Here is a 24,453-nt window from a genome sequence, read left to right on the forward strand (position 1 = left end):
TTTCCTAAACTATTTCGGAAAAAAAACCTAGACTTTATTCTATTCAATGGCCATTACCATCGATTCTGACTTTATTTCCTCACAATATTCAATCCCAATCGCGATATCCTTCAAACAATCCCTCCCCCGTTCTACAATTAAACACCCCCACACTTACTTAAGTCTCAAAATCAAATGCACCCCGGAATCGGTATCCACAACGTCGGACATCTCGCCCACCTTCAGCGCGAAGGCCGCCTCCTCGAACGGTTTCTGCATCATGCCGCGCTTGAACATACCCAGATCGCCGCCCCGCTTGGCCGAACTACAGTCGGAGTACTGCTGTGCCAGTTCCGGGAGGGTCGCTTCGCCGGACTGGATCTGCTTCCGGTAGCCTTCCAGGATCTGCAAGGCTTCGCTCTTGCTGCGGGTGATGTTATCCTCCCGCCAGGAGCTGGGCCGACGGGAACCCTTGTGCTTGACCAGCAGGTGGGCGCACTGCACCTCGGCCGTGTCCTGCTCCGGGCTGGCCGGCTTGGTTGGAAGGTCCCACTGTGATTCTTTGGTGTAGATGTTTAGGTAGTAGGTCATGCCTGGAAGGTGATTTGGTTGAAATGCGTCGTTTCAAACATGTTCCCGGATGGCGTTGAAGATATCGTTTACCTACCTGTGGACCGGCTTGTACGCTTTTCCCATCCTTCGGGGACGCTTTCCTGACCTTCGGACATTTTCTTCACTGAGTATGTTTTGAAATCGAGAAATGTAATAGACCAAACGAATTGCAAACTGGATTTGTTTTTGCAATTAACGGGGATTGAAATTTTTGCGAGGATGCAGAAGTCGTGCCAGTGCGGTTGCAAAGCGCGCAGCTTCCAAAATTTTGCTTGGAAAGTGACAGATGATGTTTTGGCACGCTCAGTTCAATCCACTCAGGACAGTTTACACGATTTAAAAAAATAACTGGATTTTAGGTAGCTACCACAAAATACTCACCCAAAAAATCTGCACGTTGTTTCCAGTTTTACCTGATTTTCCGATAGAAATTTCATTCTTCGAGAAAATCAGGTAAATTCTACCAGAGTTTTGGATAGAATTCATCGGACACGTAAGATTCACTTGAATTTTCTAAAGAATTTGCAGCTACATGAGCACGTAAAATGTACCTGAAAATTCCATGTGGGTGGCACGACGCCATGTTTTTGCAGCCAACATCTCAGTGTAAAATTCATGATATGTGTTTTGTTTACAAACATCACATTTGATTCTCATTAGGATACAGAACTGTCAGTGGGATACGGTCGCGCAATGTTGGCTGCAAAACAAACTAGTGTGTGATATAGGGATGCCACCGGGCTGGAAAATTCAGGTGAAAACAACGTTTAGATTATTTGGAGTGCTCAAACTGCTCATATTTTTTCCGTACACTGCCAAAAATATTTATATAAGATGTGTCGCCGTTATAAATTTTTGTAATAGCTCCACCCTAATATAATCGATATAGAACCACACATAAATTAAATAATTGCTAATTCGAGACCACACATAAAATTTATTTGGATATATATTTTATTAGTAATTCGCGTGGAGAATGGTTATGTGTGCGCTGATATACATCATAAGTAAAATCTATGGATTTTTGCCAATAAATATGTGTGGATTTTTAGTAGTGTAAATATTTTGAAATTTTCAGTGGTTCAGAGGTTCATTTTTCATAATACCCGCGGTGGATGTTTTTTTTACTGAAAATCGGCGCGTGACGTCATCGTGGATTAGTTCATGCCATAGAGAACCTCATAGGACCAAAAAAGGCAACTTTTTTTTCTTATATGTATGGTGGGCTACATTTACAGTGTACTTTTTGTGTGTATGTCTCTCCCTCGCAGGTCCCTCGTTGGCAGAGATGCCAGATTTGAAGACATGTCTTCAATTTGAAGACATTTGAATCTCTGTGAAGACATTTATTTCGTAAAGACATTTTGAAGACTTTTCAAAATATTTGAAGACTTATCTACTTATTTGAAGATACTTGAAGACAATCAATACACTCAGAAATAAATACATACCAAATAGGTTAAAAGTCATACTAACTGGCTATTCGCCTGGTTGACCCCGAATTAGTTTAAACTTGGACAAAACGGAGATAGTATAACTTCAACTTATTAGCGCATAGTATAACTTCCCAGTATATAAAAATAGAATAAAAGCGTTTTAATAATCATAGTTTTGATTTTGATCTGTCAAAAATAATTGATAAAAATAATTCTATTTCCTTTCATAAAATTTAGGTTACATTAATTACATTTTATTGATTTATTTCACATCAGAAGGTAACTAAGTATAATTAAAATATTCTGTAACTAAAGTGCAACGGCAAATTCGATGACGGTGTTCACGCTCGGAGCAATAATTCGTCCCGTCAGGATGTCGTACGTTGATATCCTGTTCTTCCAGGCCCGAAATCTTTCGGAGATCGCTGTTCACCATCTCAATCGTTTTCTCATAAACCAGCATCAAACAATCTTACGTGCATGAAAATTGCATCGTAAAGTGGCTCCTCGAACTGTTCCTTCCTTTCCTCACTCCCTTCCGTTCTTCGCAGAATCTCCATTCTCAATCTGCTCCGGTGTATATGCTCGGTCGGGATTTTCTCATCCATCGCCATTTTTAATTCAATTCAACAGAATCGATCAACTAGTCCCTGACAACACCATTCCAATACTTAATGGACTCGGTGCTGATTTGTTTCTCTGTTATCTTTACGGATTGGTCACAATGGAACTAATCATTTTTGTTCAACTTATGCAATTTCTTTTTGGGAGCACCTGTAAAAGTAAAATTTATCATGTTTAATTTATTCTATAAATATGTTTATAGTTTTCTACAGCATTACTTACATTTTAAAATATGAATGGCGAATCAGAAAAAATATATTAAATGAATGCAGAATATTAATTAGATGAAACGTTTTTACGTCTTCAGATCAGAAACGTGTCTCACTTGCAAACATTAGTAATACAATATTAAATATTCCAGCAAAAATCCGGCTTTGTATAAACTTTATTGTTTGTTAGTATACTGTTTATGCTAGGCAATGTTTAAATGATACAAATCACTAAAATGATTAAAATTCAAACTATCCTCGTTTTTTCTTAATTCTGAGTGTAAGCCAGCGAGTGGAAAATACATTTATATTTTTTACTTATAAATTCTGCGAATTCTATATGTAAATTATACAAAAAAAAATACAAAAGTTATAAAAGTCTTTGTCTCGGGCCTAGAATTTCAAACATAAAAATACCTTCACACTAGCGGGCCGATAACTGCAACGTATTTCAGACTTCATACGCACTTAACTTTGAGTTGTGCGCTGGTTAAAAAATTCCCGAGGGCAGAATTTGTTTGAATTTTCCTTGGCGGCGGCGGCGTTTTTGACGTGTATGTATTTCGATTATTACATCGGAACGCAAAAATTGATTGAATTCTTCTATGACTTGATTCAATCTATTCAACCGTTGAGCTAGAACCTGAATTTTATCTTATTTCCTTCTGAATTCATTTGATCTAATGCCTAAAATTTCCAAGTGATTTTCCTGTAAATATCCGTCGTGAAACTCTTTGAATTTTCTGTGAAACAAAGAATTTTTCGTGTAAAATAAGGAGAATTTCCGATGAAAATTATGAGGATTTTCTTGTCCAAACTCAAGAGAATTGAAATTGGGAATTCAGTTTAAAATTTATATCTAGTAATTTCCGTAAAAAAAATAATTTGAAAATTTTCCTTGATTTCCACAAGTTCTTCTGAACTCCCACAATAAATCCCTTTTAATTTCCACAAGAAAATTGTCTCAATTAATTTTAATAGAAAATGTTTACAAATGTTGACAAGAAATTGAATTTGTTCTGGTATTAAATGATTATTTCCTCTTACTTCCATGGTAAATTTCTACGTTAAAATCTTCCTAAAAAAATCAGAGAAATTCCACAACAAATTCGAGGGAATTTTAATTAAAGACTAAGAAGCAAAATCAGAGGAAACTTGTTACACACTTTCGTTAAATTCTTCCTTGAATTCCTTTGGTAATTCTTCTAGAAATATCTTTGGACATTCTTCCAGTATTTTCTCTGAGAATTCCTCTATGAATTTCTTCCCAAGTAACACCGAAAACATCATTATTAACGAAGATCTAATAATGATGTTGAATAATGGTCGGGAAAATGAAATACAAAACATGTTATGTTCAAGGAAAGCTATGATAAGGTTTTTGCAAAACATACAGCAATTTGATCAGAGAAGAAGTTTCATACTACATTCTCACAACTTGCTGATAACATGTCGATTTTTGACATTTGTTTGGTTTTTTGAGATGTTTCGTTTTACATTCTCACAACATAAAACATGTCTACAGGAAGATTTTACGAACAATTTCATAACATGTTCATTTTTTGACATTTGTTTCGTCAGAATATATACCACAATGATAGAAGTTTAACGTAGTTTCAACATCTTTTAAGATCAATGTTATGAACGTTCTTCATCGACCCTGTTGTTTATCGACAACTCGCCATAATGTTTTTCTTTTGCAGATTCGAGAATTTGTTAACATATCAATTTCAAAATCATGCTTTGGCATAGTTATATTTTTCTTCAATCAATGGCGCATGAATTTAGGAGAAGTAAAATGAAAAGTTAGCCAATGAAACATGAACCTCGACATGAGCCGCATATAATGTTTCGACCGAGACTTCGAAACAAATTTGATTTATTTATTCAGTTTGTATATGTTTATTAATATTATTGAAATGGTGTTCATCATTTCATGCATGCTTGTTTTCATTCATTTTTTGTATAAAATTTATTTCTTTGAACGTGTTGGTCAGCATTTTTGTTTTGGTATTCAATTTGACAGAACCATGTTGAAAGTCGGTTACTGAAAACATCCTTAGTACTTAAGTTTAGTCTTGTGAATGTGCAATCAAAAACAAGGTTGCAACTGAAAGATGTTGAAAATATCGATAATTTTTGCGCTGTTTGGGTCGTGTGAAAGTAATCAAAGCAGTTTTTCATACCAAAACGTAACATACTATATGTTCGAAAGATGTATTTTTTACACACATACAACAAACCGTGTTACTTGGGTTCAAACATACGTTCTGGTATTCTTTCCTAAATTCATCCAGGAAATTGTCCGAAAGTTCCAGGTTTTTTTTTTGAAAATCCTCTAGGAATTCATTTGGAAGATCCTCTAGAAGTTTCTCCTGAACTCCTTCGGTAGTTCCTTCACGAATTTCTCCAATAGTTTTTCCAGGAATTCTTTTAAAAGTTTCCCCCGGGATTTCGGCGGAAGCTATTCCAGGGATCCCTCCGGATGTTCCTCCTCTGGAAGATCCTTCAAGGTTGCCAAATTACTCTTCAAGAATACCTCCGGAAGTATAGTTCTATTTCCTCCAGGGTTTCTTTCGAAATTGTTTGCAGCAATACCTTAAGGAGCTTCTCCAACTACCTCCAAGAATTTCTCCAGAAGTTTCTTTTAGTATTCCACCGGAAATTGTTTCAATAATTCCTCAGGAATATCCTTCAGAAATTCATCAGGAAAACCCTTCAGGCATTCCTCCAGAAAATCCCTCTGGAATTCATCCTGAAGATTCCACAGGAATTCCTTCTTAAGTTCTTCCAAGTATTCATCCGGAAGTTATTTCAGAGCTTTCTCCAGAAGTTCCTTCAGTAAATCCTTTGGATGTTCCAACAGGAATTCTTCGGAAAATTTCTTCAGGAGACTTTCGGAAATAATAAGAAGCTGCATCCAGAAGTAAGAAGCTCCATCGATAATTTATCCGGAAGTTGATCTAGATTTTTATCCGGACGCTCCTTCAGAAAATTCTCTGGATGTATTTCACAGTAAATTTTGAATCCCAACAGAGTAAATTCTTTAAAAAGAAATTTGGAAGAGTTCCACGTGGAAATTCAGTTTAAAAATCTAACTTAGTACAAAATCCAGGGGAAACTCGTTTTAAAAAAATAAAAAAATATTCTCTTGAATTCTAACAATTTGAATGTTGAAAAATAAACATTATTCAACATCAGTAATACAAGGAGATTATTGAATTTACACACCTATTGGGGTCTCCAGTAGTCTTGCGAGCAAAGGCGTAGGATTGCCAATCCGGAGATGGTGAGTTCGATTCTCGGTCCGGTCTAGGATGTTATCGGGTTGAAAACATTCTCGACACCCTGGGCATAGTGTATTCATTGTACTTGCCACACAAGATACATACTCATGCAATGGCGGGCATATAGAAAAGCTTTCAAATAATAACTGAGGAAATGCTAATTGAATACTAAGTTGAAAAGCAGGCCAAGTTCCAATTGGAATATAGAGCCATTGAAGAAGAAGAAGAAGACCTATTGGATTTTGAAATTTCTCGCTGGTAATTATAATCTTAATATTGAAGACATTTGAAGACATTTTAAACGACTGTGAAGACATTTGAAAATATCATCTGGCATCCCTGCCGTTGGAGTTCGGTAACGCCTGCTCGAGCTGACATTTAAATTTTGACATATCAGGCGTTACGTTTCGCGTCGCTTTTCTCCGTTTTTGTTTGTGGTGGTGTTATGCACTTTACTTGCTTTGCGCGACGTCGTCGTCGTGTCTTGTTTTTTCTTCTGCTGCTTGTGCTTCCAAAATCATTCAGGCAGTGAAGTGGGCATCGGAAGGAGTGTAGTTTTCGCAGTCATCAAAAAAGTGAAAATTTCCAATTCGATTCTTCTTGCGTCGTTAGCGGATTGGTTATTATTGGTCAGCCACGTTCGAGGTGGGTTCGATTTTGTCGTGAGTGAGCTTTGTGTAAAATTCGACTAATTCCGCGTAGGTGACGAATCAGAACCAGAATCGGCAGTGTTCTGCGTACACTTCAAATGTGAAAAAAAAAGTTGGGCGAAGGAAAAGTTCAGCAGTGGGAGGATTGCGTGTCTCGTGCAAGGAAAGTTTTCAGGCCTGTTTTGTGGGCCGCTGCCGCAGTGAGAAGCAGCTGAGCAGGGCGGTACTGTGAGTGGCGGAGGAGGAAGAAAAGTGCATGATATAGGAAAGGCTGTGAGTGCATTAGCTTTTCGCTGGGCAGCCATCGACTTTCTGGGGCTCGGTGCAGTGAAAAAGGGTGGGGAGAAAACCAAAATTGGTTCCAGTGATAAGCAAGAGTGCACCGTGAGGGATTATTGCAGTGGGATGAAATGAATCGAGTGTGTGCCTTCTAATGTCGGGCAGTGTAATGTGTCTGAACAAGGTGCTCCAGCAAAAAAAAAACAGCACGGAAGTGGTGGGAGGGTTTTGCTTTTTTACTCGTCATCATATTCCATCATCCATCCAGCTGAGATCTGTCTGACCATTTGTGTTGTGTAAAAAGTGTTGCAGTGTTGTATCGGTTGTTGCTGTTGAAATTATTTCGTCTGCCAATAACCAACTAGTCTACATTGTTGAACAAAATAAAATGAATTTTGACGATTGATTGGTTTCCAAAAGTTGATGCTATCTTCTGTTGATTTCAAATTGATATGCAACTTATGAGATATCAAATGTTAAATGCTTGAATTTTATCGAAAAGTATATTTAATCATAAATTAAATTTGCATTAAGTCCATGTTGTATAAATGCTTACACAAATAGCGCATATGAGGTTTTATATTACGAGACGAGCCAGCCTTGGGCTGAAAGTCTCCTTAATAAAGATAAAAAAAGAAGTTTCATATCAAGATTATCTATATCAGGAGAACTACATCGTAGTGAGAAAGGATCAATTTTCTCTGGGGTACCCTGATGTTAGATACCCCATTTATGCAATTATATATCTCGTGGAGATGCATTCTGAACACGAGAACTCGTGGCTTACAAAAATATACCCCTGGGGGTACCTCGGACAGAAATGTGTAATGGTGGATGTATTACAATAATTCAAATATAAACTTATTGATAAAGATTTGATAGTTGTAGTTTTTTTTTGTATTTTAAAACTTTGTATCGTACAAAATATGCATGGCGGTTAGTATATCAAAGCATATTTAATCCTGATAACCATAATCAGCACAGCTTAGGAGGGGTACTGAGACAAACGATCAAAAATACAAAACGTCGATTGACTAAAATTTAGAATCTAAAGATTAGGAAGGTTGCATTTTAGAGGCATTAAGACTTTTTCCAAAAATCTCAGTAGTTTCGTTGCAAGAGGCTTGAGCCTCTCTATAAGCGTTTCCTCCCTATAAGAGCCTCCATCGACCAGCTTTTAAGCTTTATTTCGAGAGGTTCCAAAGCCTCCTTACAAGAGACATTCTTTCAATAGGCTCCTCGAGCAACTCTTGAGATCAAATCGGTAACATGTTTTGATGTTGAGGAGTCTCTGATTTGATTACTCAGTTTGATGTCCTTTTGTTCGTTAAATAACAAAATCTCCAGCAGAAAAATCTTACTGTGACATCAAATTGTAAACTATTGCTGCTTTCGATGAGATCAAATTGAAAACTGATTTTGAGGTTGGTACTTGATAATGAAATCAAGATAAGTGATCAATCACAAAGATCAAAATTGTAAAACAAATGAGGGGCTGTCCACATACCTCGTGGGGAATGATGAATTTCCACGATCCATACACATTTTGAACAAGCTAGTTTTTAACCTGTAAAATGCTGTTTTTGGTTTCCATTTCTATACTATACTGCCGTGAATCGCATACTGTCCCATCTTTGCTGGGTTTCCTATTCATATGGGACAAATATGCGATTCACGGCAGTATACCTCCAACTTGACTGTTCTAGTAGAAACTGCAAGAATGGGAAATGAACGGAAAAGCTCGTTTCCTACATCCAATAAGAAATTCTATCACTTGTTTTCTGCTTTCTGTCACATTAGCAGTTCGTTAACCAAGACGAACCTCTGCCCCTCGAACCTAAACCAAAAATTCCAACAAATTCCGCATGAACTCGTGACAAGTGCAGAGGTATATTCGAGTGAGTGATTGCAACATCATTTTCTCCCCCTTCCCCACATTGGCTTGCATTCTGATGTGGCAGACGCCAGTGTGACCTAACAAATGAGTACTTTTACATTGAAGATGAGTGCTAGTCCCAAGCAAACATCTGTTGGTTCCTTTTAAGAGGCTCGGAAGCCTCCTTTCAAGAGGCTCGGAAGCCTCCTTTCAAGAGGCTCGGAAGCCTCCTTTCAAGAGGCTCAGAAGCATCCTTTCAAGAGGCTCAGAAGCATCCTTTCAAGAGGCTCAGAAGCCTCCTGTCAAGAGGCTCAGGAAGCCTCCTTTCAAGAGGCTCAGAAGCCTCCTTTCAAGAGGCTCAGAAGCCTCCTTTCAAGAGCTCAGAAGCCTCCTTTCAAGAGGCTCAGAAGCCTCCTTTCAAGAGGCTCAGAAGCCTCCTTTCAAGAGGCTCAGAAGCCTCCTTTCAAGAGGCTCAGAAGCCTCCTTTCAAGAGGCTCAGGCTTCCTTTCAAGAGGCTCAGGCCTCCTTTCAAGAGGTTCAGAAGCATCCTTTCGAGAGGCTCAAGCATCCTTTCAAGAGGCTCAGAAGCATCCTTTCAAGAGGCTCAGAAGCCTCCTTTCAAGAGGCTCAGAAGCCTCCTTTCAAGAGGCTCAGAAGCCTCCTTTCAAGAGCTCAGAAGCCTCCTTTCAAGAGGCTCAGAAGCCTCCTTTCAAGAGGCTCAGAGCCTCCTTTCAAGAGGCTCAGAAGCCCCCCCCTTTCAAGAGGCTCAGAAGCATCCTTTCAAAAGGCTCAGAAGCATCCTTTCAAGAGGCTCAGGCCTCCTTTCAAGAGGCTCAGGAAGCCTCCTTTCAAGAGGCTCAGAAGCCTCCTTTCAAGAGGCTCAGGCCTCCTTTCAAGAGGCTCAGAAGCCTCCTTTCAAGAGGCTCAGAAGCCTCCTTTCAAGAGGCTCAAGCCTCCTTTCAAGAGGCTCAGGCCTCCTTTCAAGAGGCTCAGAAGCCTCCTTTCAAGAGGCTCAGGCCTCCTTTCAAGAGGCCTCACAGCCTCCTTTCAAGAGGCTCAGGCCTCCTTTCAAGAGGCTCAGAAGCCTCCTTTCAAGAGGCTCAGGCCTCCTTTCAAGAGCTCAGAAGCCTCCTTTCAAGAGGCTCAGAAGCCTCCTTTCAAGAGGCTCAGAAGCCTCCTTTCAAGAGGCTCAGAGCCTCCTTTCAAGAGCTCAGAGCCTCCTTTCAAGAGGCTCAGAGCCTCCTTTCAAGAGGCTCAGAAGCCTCCTTTCAAGAGGCTCAGGCCTCCTTTCAAGAGGCTCAGGCCTCCTTTCAAGAGGCTCAGAAGCCTCCTTTCAAGAGGCTCAGAGCCTCCTTTCAAGAGGCTCAGGAAGCCTCCTTTCAAGAGGCTCAGAAGCCTCCTTTCAAGAGGCTCAGAAGCCTCCTTTCAAGAGGCTCAGAAGCCTCCTTTCAAGAGGCTCAGAAGCCTCCTTTCAAGAGGCTCAGAAGCCTCCTTTCAAGAGGCTCAGGAAGCCTCCTTTCAAGAGGCTCAGAAGCCTCCTTTCAAGAGGCTCAGAAGCCTCCTTTCAAGAGGCTCAGAGCCTCCTTTCAAGAGGCTCAGAAGCCTCCTTTCAAGAGGCTCAGAAGCCTCCTTTCAAGAGGCTCAGAAGCCTCCTTTCAAGAGGCTCAGAAGCCTCCTTTCAAGAGCTCAGAAGCCTCCTTTCAAGAGGCTCAGAAGCCTCCTTTCAAGATGCTCAAAGCCTCCTTTCAAGAGGCTCAGAAGCCTCCTTTCAAGAGGCTCAAAGCCTCCTTTCAAGATGCTCAGAAGCCTCCTTTCAAGAGGCTCAGAAGCCTCCTTTCAAGAGGCTCAGAAGCCTCCTTTCAACAATCGTTGGAAAGATGAGTCAAATATAGTGGTACATTGGGCACAACAAGTATCTGCCATAATGTCCACAACAACAAAAAAACCCTATAAACATGATCCAACATACTAATTTTATTTCGCTGGAATTCAGCAATATGTTGCTTTTTTTTTGTGCTGTTAATCCAGCAATTGTTTCAGTAATATAATTTACTGATCAACTAGCTTTGCTGGATAACCAGTAATTGGTTAGTAACATTTTTTTGCTGTATTTTCAGCTAATTCTATTTACTGAAATCTCGCAAAATCCCGTATTCATCCCAAAATTCATTGAAAAAATATAATTTATAAAAAAACACAGCTACACATAGCAAAGAAACTTTATCTTTCCAGACGTTCTGATCAATAATTATAATTTCTTACTGTGGTATGGTCGACTGTAACGTTCATTCAATCATACATATGAGAAAAACGGCTAAGCAGTCTCATCTAATTGAAACGAGTTTTATTACTTTTATTAAAATTTGTTTCAATTAGATGCGACTGCATAGTCGTTTGTCTTATAATTATGAATAATCAGAATGAGGCAGATATATGATATCCGATTGAGTGATATATTTTCAGGCTGAAATGAAATGAATAGAAAAATGAATAATGTGATGTTTGATCTAATTTGAAAACTCTTACCACTTCTGCTTTATCCAGTTTCGACAAAGGTGCAAACAATTTCAAAAGTATTCCTAAAATTTTATTCATATGGCTCTTGAATTGAATTGAATTGAAAAAATCAACTTTCCACTTGACGTTCGAATTTGACAAACCGAATGATTTGTTGATTCTCAGCAAATAAGTTGCTGTAAGACATTCAGCAATCAATTTCACTGAGTTCCAGTGATTTTTCTATTTTTTTTAACGCAGATTTCTCACATTTTTGCCAAAGCAGAGCCTCAATTATATGCATAAGTAATACCCTGATTCATCCACCTAGCGATGTTAGTGCCTTTCTCGTGCAAAAAATACTAAAAAATAGAGTACACTGGATTCTGTTTTTACACGATTAATATTTTTTCAATTTTCCACTCATCCTAAATGTTTAACACATATTAATTATCGTGTGATTTTTCTTTGATTTATTCAGGATTTTTTGAAACATGTTGCGAGGTTTTCGATTGTAAATTGAAGTCACACGATCAAAAATAAGAGCGAAAAAATAAAATATAAAAACGGAATCTCGTGTATTTTTTTTGTGTTTTTTGGCCATAACTTCTGATCCCATCTTCCGGTCTGACCAATTTTCAATAGCATGCAATGGGACAGGATAACCCGTCGAATAAAGTCTGTTGCAAATAATTCAGACAATGCTAATAAGTGTGTCTAAAATGCACACACACATACACACATGTGGAGAAACAGGTCGTTTTGCGAAAGACTGCACGTGAAGGCCCAAGTGCGTGGTTTGCACAAAAAGGACGGGAATGGCCATCAGACGGGTTGCTACAAATGCCCTTCATATAAGAAGGCGATCGCAGGCCCGCAGTAGTGGATATAATTCAGATTAATCTGAATCGATGTGTGACTTACTTACTTATGGATCATGTACACCTCCGGTGGTGCAAAGGGTCGACTTGAAAGATCTCCATCCTGAGCGTTGCCCGGCTATCGCTTTAACCTGTTGCCAGGTTAGATTTCAGTCGACTTCTTTTATTTCTTTATTGAGGCTTCGCCGCCATGAGCCTCTGGGTTTGCCTCTGCTGCGCTGGGGGACGATGTGTGACGCAGCGATAATTGCAGAGCCGTACCGAGTTCCTCGGTACGGAAACGGGGTAGCTGTTAGGACGGGAATGACTGCAATACAAGCTATGGGCAGATTTCCTATCCAAGAAGTGGTAGAGAGTTCATGTGAGGGATTCGTGATCGTCAAAATCAACGGCGTTTACGTATGCTCTTGCTATGCGCTTCCAAGGTGGACAGTGGAGCAGTTTAGCCAGACGCTAGAGCGGTTAACCGACAACCTGATCGGACGAAGGCCGGTAATTATGGGAGGTGATTTCAATGCTTGGGCTGTGGAGTGGGGCAGCAGAGTCACCAATACGAGAGGAGAAGAGTGACCGTTGAGCAGAAGTGGAAGACGAAAGCCTTCGACAAGGACCTCTTTGTTGAGGCACTTCGACCGGACAACAGTTTCGAGAACGTTGATGCGGCCGAACTGATAAAAAGGGTGGTAACGGCTTGTGATGCAAGCCGCGAAAACTGGACCCTAGGAGCGATCGGCGTCCAGCCTACTGGTGGAATGAGAGCCTTAGTGCACTACGCGTTGCTTGTCTTAGAGATCCAGGAGGCGGGCACAGAGAGCGAGGACGGGGCCAGAGAGAAGAGCGCAAGGCGGCGTTTCGGGAAGCTAGAATCGCATTGAAACGGGCAATCAAGATTAGCAAGTCAGATTGCTTCAAAGAGCTATGCCGAAAAGCAGACGCCAATCCCTGGGGAAGATCAAAGGCCCGTAGACGTCAACTGAAATGTGCCCAGTTATGCTGGCAGTTTGGATTTCGCAAAGGAGCATCGACAGTGGATGCAATCCGGACAGTGCTCGAGAGTGCTGAGAAAGCGTCCAAACAGAAGCGAATAGGAGATCGATACGGCGCAGTGGTTACGATAGACGTAAAGAACGCGTTCATCAGTGCCAACTTTGAAGCTATGACCGCTGCGCTGCACAGAATGCGGGTTCCCGACTATCTTTGCCACATCCTAAAGAGCTGCTTCGAGAGTGGTGTACAACACGAACGAAGAGCGAAAATCGATGCGTGTTACAGCGGGTGTTCTTCAGGTATCTAAACTCGGCCCAAACCTCTGGAACTGGATGATTGATGGAGTCCTGACCCTGCGGCTGCCCAGGAAAGTGAAAAACGTGGGTTTTGCGTCACTAACAGTGATGGGCGAGACACTCGAAGAAGTGGAGGCGTCTGTGACAGAGGCGATAAACCACGATCGAGAGCTGGATGAATGGAGTTGAGCAGATACCTCACCACAAAACGTAGGTGCTATTAGTCAGCAACTGCAAGGCGATCCAGCGGATGCAAATCGTCGTCGGAAGACATGCGATTGCTTCGAATCGGTCGCTGAAGCACGTGGGAGTGATGATCGACGACCGGCTAAATTTCAACAGCCACGTTGACTACGCCTGTGAAAAGTCGGTGAAGGCAATGAACGCAATAGTGAGGATCATGCGTTTGCTAGTTATTGTCTCGTCTTCAATGCTAGGCTATGGGTCCCTGCCTGGGGCAATGCACTGCAAACCAAGTGGAACTGTGAAAAGCTGAACATTGTGTTCCGGCTGATGGCCATACTAGTTGCAAGTGCGTTTAGAACGATATCATCGGAGGCAGTGTGCTTATCGCCTATTTGCATTACGCTGGCGGAAGACATCGAGTGTTTCATCGGCAATGAGAAGTCAACAGGAGTGGGACAGTACGGAGAAAGGGAGGTGGTCCCACCGGCTTATTCCAAACCTGTCGGTGTGGACGAACAGAAAGCATGGTGAAGTAAACCTTCACCTGACGCAGTTCCTGTCGGACCACGGATGCTTCCGGAAGTATTTACATCGGACACACCAATTTCCCGTTATGTCCAGAATGTGAGAATGTTGAAGAGACGCCAGAGCATGTGGTGTTCGACTGTCCTCGGTTTGCGGAAATTCGTAGAGGAATGCCTGTCCCAAGTTCCAAGCAGAGTTGTGCCGCAAATACTGTCGAATCTGCAGCGTAGATGGAGACGAGATCTGCGAATAAGTGCCAATTCTGGGGTGTATTCAGCGCAGTGAGCAGTGTTTGGCTTCGGGTCGTCGGGGCGCCGGTGGACCGGTAGTCTTCTGCCTTCCGGAATAGAGCGATCGAAAACCAGAGGAGCCAAAGTCTTAGTCCGTCAACGATACGCGGCTCTTGAGAAGGAAGTAAAACGCTCATGTCGACGGGACAAGCGAGCGTGGGCAGACTCTCTGGCCGACGAAGGAGAGAGAGCCGCCGCAACCGGGGACATTCACCTCCTCTACGATGTCTCACGACGCTTAAGCGGGGCGAAGATGAATGCAACGATGCCTGTGAAAGACGCGAATGATCAGTAATTGACCGATCCAACTGACCAGCTGAAACGCTGGTTCGAGCACTTCGAATAACTTTTTCAAGTGCCAGCCGGGTCATCACCACCTCGGCATGATCTGCCTAGGATCCGACGTATAACACGCGTCAATACCGAAGCTCCATCACTGCTAGAGATTTAAACACCCATCCAAAGCATGAAATCGAATAAAGCCCCAGGGGTCGACCGCATATCAGCCGAGATGCTCACCATGACATCCCCATCCCCAGCTGACCCCATGACATCCGCTCAACTACTGCATCGTTTATTTCGTAATATCTGGGACACCGCAACTTTCCCGGTCGACTGGATGCAAGGTATCTTAGTGAAGCTGCCCAAAAAGGGTGACCTGTCTGTATGCGATAGCTGGCGAGGCATTATGTTCCTCATCGTAATCGACGAGATTCTGGTAGATGTGCGCTCTGATATGCAGAGTAAGCTCAACGACCTTGCCGAGCGCTCCTCTTCGGCAGGTTTAGTCATCAACGTCAATAAAACCAAATCGTTGGATGTAAACACGGTGACTCCTTCCAGTTTCACAGTAGCCGGGCAACCAGTGGAGAATGTTGAAAGCTTCCAATATCTTGGTAGCCAAATGGCGTCAGACGGCGGTACCAAGATCGACATAGGCGCACGGATCAAGAAAGCAAGGGCTGCCTTTGCGAGTTTAGGAAATATCTGGAAAAACAGGCAGATAAGTGAACGCACCAAAATACGAATTTTCAACTCTAACGTGAAATCTGTGCTGTTATACGCTAGCGAAACATGGTGTGTATCAGTGGAGAACACTCAACGGCTACAGGTGTTCATTAACAGATGCCTGCGGTATATAATTCGGGCCTGGTGGCCTCACAACTGGATCTCAAACAACGAGCTCCATCGTCGTTGTCACCAGAGGCCGATAGCAACAGAAATTCGGGATCGGAAGTGGGGCTGGGTCGACAAAAAAATTTCGTAGGGGCGGAAACGAAATCTGTAAACTAGCATTAGACTAGAATCCAGCGGGACATTGCAGCAGAGGCAGACCCAGAGGCTCATGGCGGCGAAGCCTCAATAAAGAAATACAAGAAGTCGACCGCAATCTAACCTGGCAACAAAAGCGATAGCCGGGTAACGCTCAGGATGGAGATCTTTCAAGTCGGCTCTTTGCACCACCGGAGGCGTACAGGATCCATAAGTAAGTAAGTTCCGAATTTGTCGAACCAACCTCCCCCTCCTTTCTAGCGCGGGGAAGGATATGAACCCATCATAGAAACATTTCTTGTCATCAAAAACATCCACATGCCACATTTGGTTCATTTTGCTTGATTAGTTCCTAAGTTATGTAGAAATTTGTGTTTCATTTTTATGCAGGGAATATAAAAAAATAACATTGCCAATGACAACAACATTCTACCCCCTTGTAAATGTTGGGACCAACTCAACTTGTAACGAGCGTTTGTCCCAAACTGCAACAGAATAGGAAAATGATCGCCTGCCGCGTAATTAGAGAAATAGTCGTTTTTCGATGATGCTTTTGTTTAAATAATATCAGTTATCAATGTTAAGACATAAACATAACCATCTGTTGAAATGATTTGTGTGTTACTTCTGAAATAATACAAGTTATCGCAGTTTGAAAAGTTCATAACAATTACCTCTCCATATTTGTTGCAGATAAAATAGAACGCAACATTGTATTTATCCTCTGCAGATGAGGACAAAGACTTATCGCTATTCTGTTTTGTTGCTTGTTTCTTGCATTTATCAGCGACAATTACACTCCTTGTTTATATGGGAGTCCCCCCCTTTCGAGAGGGGAAGGGGTCTTGAATCATCTTAAGAACCTTCCCCGGCCCAAAAACCCCTGTATACAAAATTTCACGACGATCGGTTCAGTGATTTCCAAGTCTATAAGGGTCAGTCAGAAGAAATTCATTTTTATGTATATAAATAAAGAAGATTTAGTGAAAAATCATTCATTAGGTTGCTTAATGCCTTGTTTTAGTATTTTCGATTGATTTTTTGCCAACACTTATAAGGTTTTTTACGTGTAGACGATGCCCTTTTCAAAAGTACGCATTTGCCTGGAATAAGGCAAAGGACTGCATGACCACTTCTTGAAAAATATTCATTTGTCTGAAATCAGATTCGTCATTTTTTAAATTCGTCATATTTTAAAATACGCATTTGCTCGCGATAAGGCAAAAGAGTAGATGATGCCTTCCTTAAAAGTATGCATTTGCCCGGAATAAGGCAGAAAGAATATTACCTCTTCTTCAAAAGTATGCATTTTTCTGTTACGTATGCATTTTTTTCCCTTTGGGGTCTGCTACCTGAAAAACCTGGAAAATTCTCTCTGTAAAGGAATTTCTTAATTCATGTCCGGAGAATTTTTCGAAGGATTATCTGGAGGGACTTACGATGGAATTCCTGAAGAGATTTCTGGATATACTTGCGAAGGAATTTCTGGAAGCATGTCATCAAGTAAATTACGAGAAAAAATGTTGTCATATCGTGGTTCATTCTTCGCCGCCATAATGCGTTCTTTTGCTTGCTTGCTTGCAAGTCCTCCTCGAGCATGGTCCATGTCTCATGTCCATCGGTCCTATGGGCGTTCTGTACATGATACATTTGGTGCGAGTGTGAATCTTTCTTGACCGCAATTTCGTCTGTAACCGGTAGTATAGGCTCGACCTCGGGCTCGACTTCTATAGATATATTGTACACAGATGATAGTCGGCGGTTCTTGTTCGGTCGGTTCCAATAGTCGGTCTAAGCCCCTCCTACTGGCCATCCTGAGCGTTTAAATCTAATAAAACCCAAGCCACGAGGGTAGCTGCCAAACTCACGTTCCAGCTACGCGTAGAATGCGCCCTTATCATTATGAAGGACAGGCCTTTGATCCTTAACCTGCACGTTCTCTTATTACCACCGGATCACGCGTCTTTGCATATCGTCCATCACTATGAAAACTGTTCCCAACTCGTGAAAGAGACAAATTGAAATACCAAATCGAATAACTAAAAATATTTATCTGAGGGCTAATGTGACAATAAAACGGATCATAGTTAACTCCTTGAAAAAGGCACAATACATGTGTCCGAAACGTCGGATGAAAACATAAAACCCCGTTTTTGATCCCAAAAGACTGAAAGCCAAAACCTCAAACGTCGCCATCTTAGTCGAATCAATTAAGTAAAAATATTTAAACATAATCTCAGATGCGTAAAGCAAAGTTTCTACTGAATCTTGTACAAAAAGTACTTTTTAGAACGCATTGCAAGCAAAATATAAGCAGTCAAAATTCAAGCATACAAATCTCAAAAATTGATCGTATTTTTGAAATCAATTGACGAGTGAACATCAGCTAAACCAAGTTTACAAACGATCTAAACTAGTGTTTTTTGTCCACATCAGCTGGCGCAGTTTGATAGATAATTGTGAGTAATCGAAAAAACAACAAACGCGCAATCGTCGAATGCATCAAATCAGTGTTCAGCAACAATAAAGTTCACTTCAGAGCGAAGAAAACCAGCAACCGAGCAGCACGCGTGTGAGGAAGACATCATCGACAGCCATCGACGTCGGTGTGTGCGCTTGCTGCTGCAGCACATATAGCGGAGAAGCGCAGCCAGCAGCAGGTTTCTCTTCATTAGGAAAACCACCTCTTGGCGGCATTGCTGTGTCGTCCATGTAGCGCGGCTTGGTCGTTGGCATTATTGCTCTTGCGGCTGATGTGCTCATCGCCGAATTATGACGTTCGTGGCAGCATTTTGATTCAGGTATGTAGGTTTGCGATTTTTTTTTGGGTTTTGTTATTCAATATTAGGAAAGCGTCAATGTGTGTAGACATCTACAATAGTTTGATTGTAGACGGCATTTCCTGAATTTTATATAAAATAAAAAAATATGTCGATTTCGCAAGTTTATTTCCATTATTGGTATTTTAGCTTGGAAAAGTTAGTCGATCCATTCTCCATGCAAAACATAGTCAAACAAACCTTCTAATTACAATTTTGTATCTAAAAATTTTCATATTACCTTTAATAAAAAGATTCTACGTTACAGGTCTTTTGTTTAAACATTTAATGAAAAACATTGAATTGTTGATCTAATACGCGACGAATATTGATTGAGCAATCGGTAACCAAAGTTTGCAAGCTTTTATTCTTGAAAAGACCTGCTCACACAGATATGTGCTTCCGCACATAAAATATCTCGCATATAAAAAAAATCTTCCAGAAATTAATATTTAAGCTCATCGTTGCATTGGAGGTCAAGATTCTCCATTTATGGAACAAAGTAATTTCGTTACTGTGTTCTCGAAAACCAGCGAATTGTTGAAGTTTTTCGATTTTACCAGCATATTTAACAGAATTTGCATGAACTGTTTACAACAACATGAGTGAAATTTACAGATTGTCAGCAGTCAACTGTGTCAAAGTGTTAATTTAGTTTAAAACCCAAATGTTGGATAATGAAAGTTCGACGTGTTGATCCTTGCCTTGTAGTTTCATGTTCAAGTCATTGAAATGTTTGGTGATATCAAATAGAAGAGCCAAATCACTAACCCATTTGGGATTATTCAGCTCGGGCATTTATCCTGTACAAATAATGCGATTTTCTTTCGAAGGTAATAAAATCTCTGAAGCGTGGTGCCACGGCTTAGGCAGAGAATTTCGCAATAATACAGCAATAAATCTCTATAAACATGATTTCAATTGGTTGTGATTGAGTTCCCGTGGCTAGGTATCGCAGCCCTAGTAAGGCGGCATACCGAAAAACCAACAATTAACCCCGAAAAATGTACTGAAAAATACAGGATTTAACAATCGGCAAAGGACACGGCAATGTTTATCGAAAACTGATTGGAAACTCGATACTTGGAACGTTAAGGACCCTTTTGGAACCTGCACGAATTGCCCTCCTTGCTTGAGCTGCAAAAGGTGAAGGTGGAGGTTGCAGCACTTCAGGAGGTCCGATGGCGAGGAACAGGAGAATTCTACGCAGTTGAACCAATTGCGGGTACCTCATTCAAATATCACACCTACTAAAGTGGCGGCGAGAAGGCGGAGCATGGAGTTGGTTTCGTAGTGCTTGTTAAGCAGCAGCGTCGAATCATTAGATGGAGGCCGGTATTAGTGATCGCAGATGCGTGTTGAGAATTAATGGCAAGTTCTTTAGCTACAGTTTGATCATTGCATACACACCAACCAACGATAAACCGAAATTTATCATCGGTGACCCAACCAAACGCAAAGGTCGGGAAGGAAGAGTTCTTTCGCCCAGTCATTGAAAAGAAGAGCCTCCACGCAACCACCATTGACTACGACCTGAGGCTAGTCAATTTTGCCGCAGCCAGAGGAATGGCTATCTGTAGCACCTATTTGTGCGGTAAGATGCGCGGCTGCAAAGCAAGACCATGCTGAGGGTGGCTGGGTTCGATTCCCGGTGCTGGTCAAGGCAATTTTCGGATTGGAAATTGTCTCGACTTCCCTGGGCATAAAAGTAGCATCGTGCTAGCCTCATGACATACGAATGCAAACTTGGCTTAGAAACCTCGCAGTTATTAACTGTGGAAGTGCTTAATGAACACTAAGCTGCAAGGCGGCTCTGTCCCCAGTGTGGGGATGTAATGCCAATAAGAAGAAGAAGAAGAAGAAGCACCTATTTGTGCAAGCAAGAATACTCGAAAGCACACCTGGAGACACCCAAATGGCGATACGTGTTCTAAAATCGATCACGTTTTAGTGGACGGTCGGCATTTGTAGTTATAGATGTGAGGACCTTCCGAGGACCAAATATCGACTCTGACCACTATCTGGTGGTATGTAAATGCTAGTGGCCATAGAGAACGATATGAAGAACTAAGGGCAGCTGAGGAAAAAACTCCAGCTTTGGAATTTTTTCTCCTTCCTGTCTGTCTGTTTTTCTTCCTAATGCTCTTATCATCCTGAATAACTTTGTAGTAGATTTCACCATTCAAAATAGAAAAGAACCGATGATACATCATTACAAATATTGAAACTGCCAGTGACGTCCCTACGTATGGGCAGCAGATGTCCACACGTCCCAAACTAGCTCACCTCGGGATTTATTTCTCAGGGCCGGCTATAGGCCTGCTATGAGGCCACACAGATCGAAGCGGACGTGACAATGTAGATGTAGAGCCAACGGACTTACATGCGCAGAGATAGCGTAGCATAATTAAAAGAGTTGAAGAACATTTTACTTATTTTTTTGTCTTTCTCGTATACTAAGTATACGTAAAGGCTATATGATCACTCCAAAACCAAACTTTTGATAGAAGGCTCGGAGACCCATAGTGTTATATACCAATAGACTCAGCTCGACGAATTGAGGTGATGTCTCTTTTTTTCTGTATGTTTTTTTGTCCTTTTGTGTCCTTGCAGCACCGAACATCGTAACTCGCTTTTTTAGAAGAACACCATGGTATCGTGCCAGCACGTTGCCGGCTTTCCAGGTGGCCTTACCACGCCCTATGTCCTCGGAAGGTGGGAAGGGTCGACTTCGCGCCTGCTTCCCTCTGCACGACTGGTATCAAGAGTGATGATGCCGCGTGCACCCCAAATTGACCTCTCTGCGATAGGGTCTATTCGCTAACACACAGAGGGACTTGCCGACGCGGTGCCTACGCCTGCTCCAGCTTTGACGAGGACTTCTTTCCGTCCTCGGGCTCGGAACCCGCCCGGTTGACCGACGCCGCGAAAGCGACGATACCATGTTGTTCTTCGCGCGGCCACTTGTTCGATAGAAGGATCGAGTTCAACCACAGGGCATGACCACCGGTACGATCCATGAACCAATTGTGCCTTAAGTCCCTCCAATCCGCAGCGTCGGCAGAGATTGCTTCTGTCAGGGCCTTTGCAGTCCCATTGATTGTGCCCCGATTCCAGGCACTTGAAGCAAACTTCGGGTTGCTCGTATATGCCCACAGGGAACACCGACCATCCCACCTTGACGCTCCCTAACTTGACTACCTTGGAGGCGTCCGGTGCAGATAGCCGAAACAATGCTACCTGCGTCCCTTCCGGACCTTTCCGTAGGCGAATGGCTGCGTCTCCACTTGACACTGTCACCGCAGTGCCGTGACGAGCTCTTCGACTTCGGTAATCTCGTCCAGGTCTTTAACCTTAGGATTCACCTCCGTCGTGAGTGCCCTCACCTTGACCGTCTCGCCTAGGACTTTCTCCGCCAACTTCTTGTAGGCGACGCCCTTTTGCGAGATGCCCCGCTTCAGCTCGAGGATCATCTCGCCCATCCGGGTACGTCTTATTCGACGTACGTCGGCGCCGAGTTCACCGAGCTTGACGTCACTACTTATCGCCTTCAAGACGTCCGAGTACTTAGCCTCGTCCGTCTTGATGACTATGGCATCGCCCCTGGAGCAATTGGCGTCTACCCTTGCTACCCTCATTCGCCTGGGCCTTCTTTTCGGCCCTTGACGTCTTCGATTTCCTCTTGACTTTCCAGGTCCTTCCTCCCCCAGTTTTGGGGGTATCTGGCCGGGGTCCAGCTTCCCAGCCCCACTATCCTTGTTCGGGGTAGTAACCCTCCGCGTTTTGGAGCGGCCCCCAGGGAGCTCATCTCCTGGAGACTGTCTTCCCCGTTTTTGTGTCTGCTCCGTTGGAGCAGTCACCCCCAACGTGCCCGCGAATCCTTGGGCCTCAGTCTGGGTAGGCCTCGACTCCACGGATTTCACGGGTTTACACTTGGCCGTCCCGACCGCCCTCTCCAGTTTGGCGTCCAACATCGACTTTCGAAGATTCAGCAAGCTCCTCTTGAGGTCCTTACTGATATTATGCTTCGATGACGCAAAGTCGATAATGGCGTCCAGCTGTTCCGTCGTCACCTCGAATGCCGAAAGCCCATCGCGTTTGCGGTTCGTCGCCCCCACAAGCCATGGGCCATCCATAACCTCTACCGCCTTAGCCGAGGAGAAGGTTAAATGAGCCACGCTGGAGCTGCGCACTGAGCTGCCGACTATTGCCTCTGGCCTCCTAGGCGGAGACCTGAACAACCCACCTCTTGCGAAGGGGTTGTCGTCTACACTACTACCACTAATTGAAGAATTGACTTGGTTTTACATTTTGGTCCCACGAGTTGCTCGGGAAAAGAGGTCCACCACACCAGAGCCCAGCATGACGCAGTAAGGGACAATTGCTGTGAAGGGTGCACAGGCTCCGTTAAAGGCCTAGCTCATTTTTTCACTCCCTGGCCATGCATTCCCTCGGCACGGGTCGCTGAACGCCTTGGGATTAGGGGTTAGGGACAATGGTCCCTTTGGTCGCACCCCCTCACTCTAGATGATGTCAGAAGGACAACAGTGCCCAGGCTGCACTACCAGCTAAGTACAGAACCCTTAGCTGGCGGTCGATTGTCATCGGAAGACCCGTGGAAGCGTGAGATTGGAACTTGTGAGGACCAGAGCTGTGTAGGTCGCTCCTTCCCAGATGTCAACTCACCATTTCGCAGCCCTGTGTATGTATGTGTGTGTTTGTACAAAATTTTGTAGACACACTGTGCTGAGAATCCTGTCCCATTGTTTGCTATTGAAAATTGACCAGAATGGACTATGGGATCAGAAGTTATGACCAAAATACTATTTTCTATACGCAAAACACGCTAAAAAGCACTCACTCATATTTGAACTACATGAACGTGAACTACATGCGAACTTTCTCAATTCTTTTTCTAACATTATTAGTAATAAAGTTAACAATATCACGACCGCGTAAGTGAGTTGGCTTGATTGTTATCGAATACGGTAACAATATACAGAGTTCGGAAGTGATGCTTAACTTTTTGGGAAGTGTTGCAATGTTCAAAATAGGTGTTGCAATACTTATTCTTGCGCTCCATGCTTTTGGCGGGTAGAGTATGAGCCCATCAAGACAACTCGAAGCCATTTCAACTCCTTCCCAATTCATTTTTATCCTGGTGGATTTTCTCGTTCAGCTCCCAACTTTTGGAAGCTGAACCGGGATTCCGTCCCAGCAACCTTGCCGTTTTTCAGCTCTTGAACAGCTTTTCTCACATCGTCTAGCGTTGATGGCTCTGCTTATTCATCATCATCAATCCTGATTCCGTGTCTGCTCTCTCTGTGCATTCAACAATAACTCAAAGTGCCTCTTACACCTAGCAGCCACTCTTGGTCGATCGGTCAACAGATTTCTGGAGCTGTCATTGATCATGACTGGCGCCAGTGCGCTTTGCTTGCGCATGTTGTTGATCGTTTGGCAGAACTTCCCTGCGCCGTTTCTAGCAAAGCTTCTTTCTTCCTCCGAGAGTACATTTTCGTTGTACTTCCCTTTGTTAACTAAGACACGGAAGTACAACGAAAAAGTACTCTCGAAGTACGCTCGATTTCAACTGAAAAAAAATTGGATTTCAACTGCAAATTGTTCGAAACTTTCATAGGAAATTCATTGTAATTTGCACAGGATTTCTTAAAATTTCTATGGAAAAGTCATTTGGCCGAATAAGGCCGAAAATGTCGTTTGGTAGAAATGGTTGTTTGGCAGAAAG

At 42.6% G+C, this 24,453-nt stretch overlaps 2 protein-coding genes across 14 annotated transcripts in view; one reads left to right on the forward strand and one right to left on the reverse strand.

Annotated features, from left to right (window-relative positions):
• Nucleotides 1–33: 33 nt before the first annotated feature.
• On the reverse strand, nucleotides 34–900 carry LOC134204242 (putative peptidyl-prolyl cis-trans isomerase dodo). Its single transcript, XM_062679067.1, has 2 exons — nucleotides 647–900; nucleotides 34–572 (listed from the first exon to the last, which is right to left on the reverse strand). The coding sequence occupies exons 1-2, from the start codon at nucleotides 705–707 to the stop codon at nucleotides 154–156; spliced, it is 480 nt and encodes a 159-aa protein (XP_062535051.1). The 5' UTR covers nucleotides 708–900; the 3' UTR covers nucleotides 34–153.
• A 5,743-nt stretch (nucleotides 901–6,643) lies between these two features.
• Nucleotides 6,644–24,453, forward strand: part of LOC134204272 (ecotropic viral integration site 5 ortholog) — a 129,327-nt gene continuing 111,517 nt past the window's right edge. For 6 of the 13 annotated variants that reach the window (XR_009977838.1, XR_009977837.1, XR_009977840.1 and 3 more), the window contains exons 1-2: nucleotides 6,644–6,792; nucleotides 18,322–18,686. The gene's annotated coding sequence lies outside the window, so the exon portion shown is untranslated. The other 7 variants (XM_062679113.1, XM_062679128.1, XM_062679135.1 and 4 more) reach the window with 7 other exon arrangements.

Source organism: Armigeres subalbatus, chromosome 1 (genome assembly GCF_024139115.2).
Source record: "Armigeres subalbatus isolate Guangzhou_Male chromosome 1, GZ_Asu_2, whole genome shotgun sequence".
Taxonomy (NCBI): domain Eukaryota; kingdom Metazoa; phylum Arthropoda; class Insecta; order Diptera; family Culicidae; genus Armigeres; species Armigeres subalbatus.

Excerpts from the sequence above, each read along its gene's own strand:
- LOC134204242 (XM_062679067.1), bottom strand. The coding sequence starts at position 707 with ATGTCCGAAGGTCAGGAAAGCGTCCCCGAAGGATGGGAAAAGCGTACA. Across the intron at positions 573-646 it reads GCGTACAAGCCGGTCCACAG|GCATGACCTACTACCTAAAC; the intron begins GTAGGTAAACGA and ends ATCACCTTCCAG.